This window comes from Fukomys damarensis, unplaced genomic scaffold, assembly GCF_012274545.1.
Source record: "Fukomys damarensis isolate Sample0158 unplaced genomic scaffold, DMR_v1.0_HiC HiC_scaffold_6, whole genome shotgun sequence".
In the NCBI taxonomy this organism is placed as follows: Eukaryota; Metazoa; Chordata; class Mammalia; order Rodentia; family Bathyergidae; genus Fukomys; species Fukomys damarensis.
In genome coordinates this window covers 12,706,408-12,715,891 of record NW_022900918.1, presented here as the reverse complement: position 1 = coordinate 12,715,891, position 9,484 = coordinate 12,706,408, and the positions used below count along the sequence as shown (strand labels likewise).

General features: G+C 35.7%; 1 protein-coding gene across 8 annotated transcripts in view; it reads right to left on the bottom strand.

Moving 5' to 3' along the window:
- Nucleotides 1-9,484, bottom strand: part of Lmo7 (LIM domain 7) — a 215,957-nt gene that overhangs the window by 129,242 nt on the left and 77,231 nt on the right. For all 8 annotated transcript variants that reach the window (XM_019207264.2, XM_010622357.3, XM_010622359.3 and 5 more), the window contains exon 3: nt 1,558-1,627. In XM_019207264.2, coding sequence (XP_019062809.1) covers nt 1,558-1,627 — 70 coding nt within the window. The remainder of the gene's footprint in view (nt 1-1,557; nt 1,628-9,484) is intronic.

The window sequence follows — 9,484 nt, the reverse complement described above, 5'->3', positions numbered from 1 at the left end:
TAAAACAGGTATACATGGAGCTTTTTAACTAACCAAATCTGAGACCAATAAAAACATCAGATCAGCTGCCTTTTCATGAAAGACACCGAATAGAGGCAACCTAGTAAGAAAGAATTAATATTGGAACTATCTCCCTTGGCAACTTTTTTTTTTTTTTCAATATTTCAAGTGAAAACTGTAAAAATGTTTTATTTTTTCTCTCCCAGACAGGTATTTTCCAACAATAAACACTTTGCAAAACTTATCTCTGTCAAGATTTTCATGAGCTTTACATGCCTCCTGGAAACCCAGAAACTTTGGGGTCACTATCTTTAAAAACAATACTCATAGAGCTAGGGATTTAGCTCAGTGGTTCCACTGCCTGCCTTACAAGCACAAGGTCCCAAGTTTGATCCCCAGTACCAAAAAAAGGAAGAAGAAGAAGGATAAAAAAAGCAGAACTCATGCTGTTGACACCTTTAAACACATGAATGACTCAACAGAAGTTCTTTTCAATGCATATTATAAACATGTAACTATTCCAAAGATAGTTTGTTTCTAATTCTAGCTTTAGCAGTCTTAAACTTTAGTGTTCTGTGAAAAATTTTCTGACTCATATGATCAGCACTGATTTTTCTTTTAGGATCTCTAAGATTTTTTAAATTATCCATCAATTGCATTTAATTACAAATTATTTCCAAAAACATAGCTCCTGTTATTACTCGTCACTCCAGTGTCTTGACCCATCAGAATAACTACATAATGGTGGTGTAGGGTACTTTTCATACACAAAATCTTGAACTTAAAGCTAGAAGAAATCCATATAATCAACACTGTCATTTTATGGATAATGACTGTGACAAAGACAGTGACTTGTCCAATATCACAGAGGATATTAGTAGGAAACCTATTGCATAAACCCAACAACCTAGCAGCCTTTAATATACTTGCAAATATACTTAACTCTACATGATGAGTGAAAATAATACATAAACAGAAAGCAGGAGAAACATAATAACTCAAGAACCCCTGTGAGTCTAGGAGCCTCAGTGGTCAATTTGAAAAAAACATACGCAGAGATAGGCTTCAGGCAAAACTTGACCTACACAAATGCAATGTGTGGAAGAAATAACTCGAGAGGGAATACATCAAGTTTGAGGTGAAAAAAAAAAAAAAAAAGTCAAAACAAACACAATAAATAAATGCCTCCCACCAGAAGGGAAATGAAGAAAGGAAATGACAATATATGGAGGACATAGCTAAAGATACTTTTCTTCAAATAAATAAACAAACAAACAAACAAATCTAACCCAATTTCTATAGTAATTGCAGGTAAGAAAATCTATGCCACCTTTTTTAACATTTCCAAGACAAAAAAAAAATCTAGTGTTGAAGTGAGAACAATAAATAATCCCTTCGTAGCTATTCTAAAACATACAGTACATTGTTATTAACTATAATCACCCTACTGTGCAATAAAACACCATATCATATTGTACCCTGTAAATATACACAATTATTTGTCAAATAAAAATGAAAGTAAAAAAAAGAAATCTAGTTTTGAAGATAATTACTTACCAAACCTGCTATTGGTGTGGATAGTCTATTAATCTTCTTAATGACGCCAGGTTTAAGCTTATTAATCAAACTGAAATTAAACAAAGAAATAATATATGCAATTACAAGACTGTCAATATGAGTTCTATGTTCTTAGAAGCATTCTCATAAATGACATGTAGCACTAGCCCAACCCCAATGTATTATTCAGAGCTAAGAGCCCATCAGAAAGCAAGCAACAACAATCAAAACACAGAAAAAAAAACACAAGTCAAGAAAGAGACAAGAATTCTTCTGCACACAACGGTGACACAGTCTTCCTGGAGCTATTTGGACACCTTTATATACAAAGCCCAGACTTTATAATAGTTTCACATCTATTATTTATACCCAGTTTAAGAATCTCTTCATTATAATTTAGTTCCCTTGGCCCTAAGAATACTTTTCCTAAAATAAAATAAAATGGGTTTTTTTTCCCCTCTCAAACTGATCCTTATTTTAAAAGATAGCTTTGAGCCGGGGACTTGGCTCAGTGGTTCTGCCATCTGCCTCGCAAATGCAAGGACCTGAGTTCAATCCAAAAATCTAACAATAATAATTAAAAGATAGCTTTAAAACATGATTTAAAGGATGCAGAGGAACTTACTGAAATAGTTAACTAGTTAGTGCTAGCTCAGTTTAAGCCCAGGATTGCACTGTTACCGTAGCAAAATGGGTAAAAATTGAATGTACCAGGGCTTCTCCAAATTATCTAAGTCTAATATTGAACTAGTTTGCTAATGTGATAGATACTACAAAGGTATGTATGCCTCTATACTCTGCCACATTAAGAAAGAAACTTAACTTTCACAACCATACTTAGAGTAGTATAATTTTGTTTCTAAATCTAGATTATAAATTCTATGTTTTCGTTGTCCAATGACACAGAGCCAGGCCATGTTATAATTCAATACTATAATAATGTTTTTCTTTCAATGTAAGCTTAGATAATTAATCATTAATTGCTGTCAAAAACACTATCTTGAAAGAGTAATTTCCTATTCAGCAATTCATCCACAGAGTAAATAATTATTTATTTTGTAACAGAGCTGCAATAGGAAAGCAAATAAAGGGAAAACAAATCAAATATTCTAATTTACTGGTTTCCTCTTCACAATGGACAAAAGGAAGAAAAAAACTCTGAAGCCTATGGAATGTCACTCATTCAACATTCCAGAGATTTTATGTATAATTAAAAAGTCTCAATTTAATAGCCTTTAGAATGTTGTTTAACAGTATTCAAAATTACAAAGCAATGGCTTATGAAGATTTAGTTTGGCAAACAAAAGATGTTTTTCTGTTTTAGTAGTTTGTTCACACAAAGATCTTTTTTTTTCCAGTTTTAATTGGTTTATTGGTACACTTTAGGGATACAGCACAGTTACATTCATTGTTGGGATCTTGTACCTCTACATGACAAGTCTTGCTTCTCATTTCACACAAAGATCTTTTTTTTTCCAGTTTTAATTGGTTTATTGGTACACTTTAGGGATACAGCACAGTTACATTCATTGTTGGGATCTTGTACCTCTACATGACAAGTCTTGCTTCTCATTTCACACAAAGATCTTTACACACCTTAATATAGATAATAAAGCCATACCCCTTTTTTCTTTTTTGTTTTGTACACTGGGGATGTTAGTCACGTGCTCTACCAGTGAGCTACATTCTCAGCCCCAACCCCTAATTTTAATTTCCTAAAACTATAAAATTCCATGATTCCTAATTTCTGATTTGGGTACTGAAAGTCATGTAGAAAGAAAAGCTTTCTCCCTTCATACCACATTATTTTCTCTAATCACTAGTTGAGAATCAAGAAAAGAACTGAGCAGATTTATAGCAGATTTGATTCTCTAATTGTCCCCTATTAACTGGGATTTCTGTAATTTTATTATTGGTGGTATTCTTGCAATGCATTGAAGAACTAATAACTGAAGCATTACTTAGTAGGAACATTATTCTGGCATAGTATAAATCAAGAAAGTATTTGCAGTTGTTGACCACTAGGTTGGCAATGAATTTCTTAAAGTAACTTTTATTTTAAAGTATAATCTTTCAATGATATCAATTAGAGGCTAATATGAGTTGGGCAACATATAAAATGTCAGGAAAGTTTGGCACAGTTACTCTTTTAGAGAAAGAGCATCATAAATTCCTGCCCCACCTATTTGAGTCACTGTGACTCTCACCAGGTCATTCAGATTTACCTGCTTATGTCACCTATCACTTTTATACTACAGTTAGTAATTTCAAAAGCATTTATTAAAACACAGGTTCTGAAATGAATAATAAAACAGTTTACTTTCGATTAGGCCGCCAGGGGAAGTACTGGGTAGAGGTCAAGGAAACAGAATAGATAAATGATGTATCAGTATGATGAGTCAACTGACTCCTCCCTCACGGGCAGGTTCAGCCACAGCTAGCACTTAACAGCAACATATTCCCAACAGATTAGTCTTCCTTCTCTACTCTTGAACCTTACAAGATGCGTGCAAACACGAAAATAATCACAAGGAAAAAACAGCACCCTGGACAACTCATATGCCACCTTTTAACAAGCTGAGTCACCAGAGAAAATTGCTGTTTTATTTTCATTACAATGGTCATCGGTTGTAAGCATGACAATATGGAGGAAATGCACATGTGATTCAAGCAAATATTGAGTATCCAATCAAATTATGAATATTATTTTCATAGACAATTTAAAAAAGAACTTCAGGATACTTCTCAGAAGAAAAAATGAAAGTTATATAAAACACTGAACTTCACTGAAATTTAAGTCTATCTTAAAAAGAGGCAGCATCCCAAGTCAAATCAAATATAATCAAATTGCCATCTATGGAAATACGCTCTTTTACAAACAGAAATTCTCTGCATAATAAGTATTCTTAGATTCCACATGTGGAATGTGCAAAGGCAACAGTGCCTTCAGGTCACTGGCTCTATCCAAGAATGATAGAACTGAGGATGTAGCTCAGTGGTAGAGCACTTACCTAGCATAAGACCCTGAGTTCTTTTCCCAGAATGTGGGATGTGGGTCAGATAACATGGTAACTTTAAAGAAGCCTCCACGTACTAGAATCTAAACTCTGTCATGGGACTGTTTTCTCTTCCACTATCGCATGTTTCATCCTTCTAGCCCTGAGAAGAATATTACCAAGCTTTCCCTGAGACCATGGCATAAACCACCCTGCGTGCTTGCCTAATACATCAGATTAGCTCTTTTGTAAAATTAACACCAAAACAGAAAGTACCTAGTAACCTGATACCTCCTATGGTGCACTCACAATAAGCCTTGCAAACCCTCTCTTCTTCAGCTCATTTCTCACTGTAGTCTAAATGTGAGTGTTCCTTAAAATTCCTGTGTTGAAATTCTACCTGCAACATGATGGATTACGAGGTGGGTGCCAAGATCATGTGGGCTGTGTGCTATAATGGGACCAATTTGCTTATTAAAGAGGCCTTGCCCTGTCTCCCATGTGAAGTTACACTGAGAAGACATCTGCCTATGAAGATAGCAGACAATGTGTGTCTGCAGGTGTTTCCATCTTGAATATCCCAGGCTGCAGATCAGAAAGAACAAATTCCTGTTGTGTATAAACTACCCAGTCAATGGGACTTCTGTCATTAGGGACTGAAGGGTGTTAAGATAGCCCTCAAACTATCCCTTTTTTCTTCCTCCCCTAACCTCAAATATATTGACGACTCCCTCCAAAAGGAGTGAGTTACCTAATAACAGATGCTTAAAAGTTGGCTCTATCCCCAGGCCTTGTAATCACTGAAGGTGTTCTGACTTTAATACAACTCAGATGCAACATTCTGAAAACCATCCATACAGCTTAACTATAAAAAAGGTTTTAGCAAGAACTAGAATTTGATGCTCTATTGTCTGTTAATTCCCAGAAACCTGTACCAAATGTCAACCCTCATTTTTCAATTCATCAGAGAGCTCTTCAGGCACAGTACAAAATTCAGTAACACCTTTTCACTCCCCAGGTCCAAAGATTTTCAAAATGAACAAGAAACAATGAAGTGGAAAAGTGCATCAACACACTGAATAAACTTTGAAACCTCTAAATTGTTATACTAGTGATTCATACATACACATTCCTAGTATCTTTCCATCATCCAACAGTAGGATTCTCGGACCTAGTTCTGCCATGGAACTGTTAAGTAATGTAACTGAATTCCTCTCCATCCCTTTGATGAGAATGAGGGGTCATCCTCTTAAGTTGTACATAGGTTCACTCCAATTTTTGCCACAACAGAAATGCTTTGATGCATATTTATGTGTATTTGTCCATTGTCATTTTAGTTTCACTATTCTATTTTGTTTTTAATGAAACCATCTCTGCTATGATCGTTATCTGGAAAGAAATGTGCCAAAAGGAATCAATGCACTTTTTGTCAGCAGGCAGATTTTCTGCACCTTTCTTGTGTTGTTTTCCGTAGCAGTGACCCTGTTTCCTTCAGCATATCAATTACCCACTACATATCTTTCCATTGTGCTGCAAGCTTTTGCAACTACTTGAGGTGGGGGGGGGGGGCGGGGGTCTTTTGTTTTGTTTTGAGACAGTCTCACTATGTAGTTGAGACTGACCTGGAACTCACTGTGTAGCCCAGGCTGGTCTCAAATTCACAGCAATTCTCCTCTCTCAGCCCCCCAAGGGCTGGGATTTCATTTCATTTTTAAGTTTTACAGCATACCACTTTTATATATATGATCTCATGTCATTTTCTGACTGGTGAATGGTAGGTATATAAAAATTAAATTAAGTCTCTCAAGGTTATTACTGTTGTTTAACTTATATGAGATCATGATATATTTGTCTTTCTTATAATATCCATTTTTTTTGCTTAATTTACCTCTTATTTTCTCAGCAGAATTCACACAGTTACAATTTTGTATGAAACAAGTTTTCCATGTATTCACCTGACAGCCTGTTATATCAAAAACCTACTTCATTAAGTTCTTGCTCATCAACTTTACTCTAAGTTGTATAGATCACAGACATGTAGCTCATGAATTGCATTCTTCCATTTTTAGTAAACTATCACTGTCATATACTTCAATCACAAAGCCCTATGATTGAAATGCTGAATTTAGAGAAAGAAAAAACACTACCAATGTTACACAAAGCTCGCGAAGCATACAAGATTGTGTTTTCCTCTCTCAAGTTTGAGGCTGCCATATTTAAAAAAAAAAAAAAAAACTAAAACTTAAAATCAGTCTGTATAATATGGGTAACATAACAGAAGTATATTTTTAGGGTGATGTTTGCCAAGGTCCTTCGACTTAATACACTCTTTAAAAAAAACATGTTATGGTTTACATTGAGAATATCCCCCAAATTCTAATGCACTCTGAGGTGGACCTTTTGGAAGAGGACTAGACTGTGTCAGTGCTATAGCTGACTTGCTGTTACAAGGCAGGGCCTGTCTGGGAGAGGTGGGACCCGACCTTCATCTGCCTCCTCAGGTCCTCCCTTCACTCTCTGCTTCTGAGTTATCGTGACATGAATATTTTTCCTCTTCACCAGGCCCTTCCTCCACGTCACTTCTTCTTTGGCACCTGCCAACCATGTACTGAAACTTCTAACTGTGAGCCAACATAAACTTCTCCTTTAAGTTACGAGTGTCAGATATTCTGTCTCAATGATAAGGACAGTGATAAGACAATGTAGATATTAAAGAACAGGTAACATGAATCAGTAAAGCTAATAAAAAGCCAACCCTAAAATACCTCCACGAAGAGAAAGCAGTATAAATATTTTTCATTACTTCTACAAATTTGAATTGGAGCCTCCACATCTTTCTTAACTTACTGGGTCATCAAGTAACATGGAAACTTCAAAGTTTATTTTCTTTACTTTGAAGTACAGAAAAACTTTTCTCTATTTAAATTTCAAAAGGCTAAAATAATGGGCTAGGTCAATACAAAGTGTCCGCTTGCTTGAGGTGAGCAATTGCCCTCCTCCTGAAATTCAAATTTGGAAGCAGCTTAAGAAAAAAAAGCACTCACCAGGTGTGGTGGCACGCGCAACTGTAATGCCAGCAGGATACTGAGGCAGGAGGATTACTGTGAGTTCCAGAACAGCCTGCGCTACATAGTGAGTTTCAGGGCAGTCTGAACTACATAGTGAGACCCTGTCTCAAAAAAAAAAAAAAAAAAAAATAAAAAAAAAAAAAAAAAAAAAAAGTAAAAGAAAGAAAAAAAGCCCTCATCATTACACTTTGAGCTTCCCATGGAGCACTGCATGGAAGACCCAAAGGCCCACCATGTCCCTGGCACTCCGTGTGGAAGTCTCCAACTGTAGGAGAAAGACAGAACTCTCACAGGATGGATGATGAGACAAAGTTCTCGATGTTGTCCAATACTTTTAAAAAGTCACCTCACTTTCCCAACAGTAAATAGGGTTTGTAAATTTCTATTCTTCTATCAGTGTATCTTTGACATATTATTATGGAATTTTAATCACAAAGCAGATACAAATAAACCGAACTTCTCACACCAATAGACATCTTTCCCAGTCTTTCCAAGCAGCAAGCAAAGCAAAAGAAGACTGGATGCCAGTATGAGAACTTTTCTCAGTAATATGAACCACAAGTTCAAAATGGCACAAACTGCTGGTGCGTATGGTCAACAAGTGCAGAGCAAAACCCTGGGACCATTCCAGGGAGGGGAAGTATAGACTGATTAACCAGTAATATCCCCAGTCAGACTATCTTCAAACTTCTTTACTTCATAGAAGAATAAAGAATGTTTTCACCTATTTATTTCCAAGACTGTCATCATAAGGTGAGTAACAGGGCAGCCAGCAAAACAAGGTTGTAAATATGTAGTGGTAAATCTTAAAATGTGTGTGTGTGTGTGTATCTGAAATATGTAATAGGGTATTCCCCATGAAAACTAAGGAACAACAAAAAGACAAGAGAGATTAATGATACTGTTAATAAAATTAATAGAAAACTATAATAAAGAGCTAAAATCACTTTTTTAACTATCTTTTTATTAATTAGAAAGAAACTGTGTTTGTTCCCATTTCGTCGCTTAGTAAAGTCACATGAGAGTATGTGCCTGGTAAACAGTAAAAGAATTACTATATTGACTTCCACTAGGGGAGTAAGCTTTGGCCCTCTACTCACTGGGACTCACTGTCAATCTAACTAAATGAAATGAAAATGATTAACATGAACATACTAACTTGAAGTGTCAATCACAGTAAAAGTCAAGAGTGCCCAGAATTACCCCTGTACTCAGATGTGCACCATGTCCAAATCCTGAGCACAGTTTATGCCTAATTTAGATGTTCTGAAATGTCAGCCCACATTGCTAGTTGAGTGAAAGCTATAATAAGCTCCTCTAACTCTTGACTTTGATATTTCAGAATGCCAGTTTAAAAAGAAAAGCATTACTGGAGAATAAAAAGCTGCTGAGATTACTAGAGGAAATATTAAGAAAACTCTTCAACAGTGATAATGAACAAAAATTTCTAACCATTTTTAACAAGTAACAAACAGGTTCTATATTCCACAAGAATTACAGTTCTGGCAGGGAGCCAAGCAGAAATCAGCCTGCCCTCTCCTGTCAGAAAATGATTAAGATTTCAAAAACATTCTAACTGTATTTCAGTTAGAAATGAAGATCTCTAATGGGCAAAACATTCTTAAAGACAACTTCCTATATTTGCCATTAATTTACATCTCAGTGCCTATACAGCAGGCCTGAGTACAGTTGCCTTTGCCTTCCTTGTGTTAAATATAACTGAAGTAGATGGATGTGGTCACCAACAGTAGTGCCTGCTTCAACATCTTGTAGAGCAACCAGCTAAGGTTCCTTCAGTTATAGATTTATAAAGAATATTGTTACCTGGACTTTTTTCCCCAAACATTTCACCTTTTAATTTGT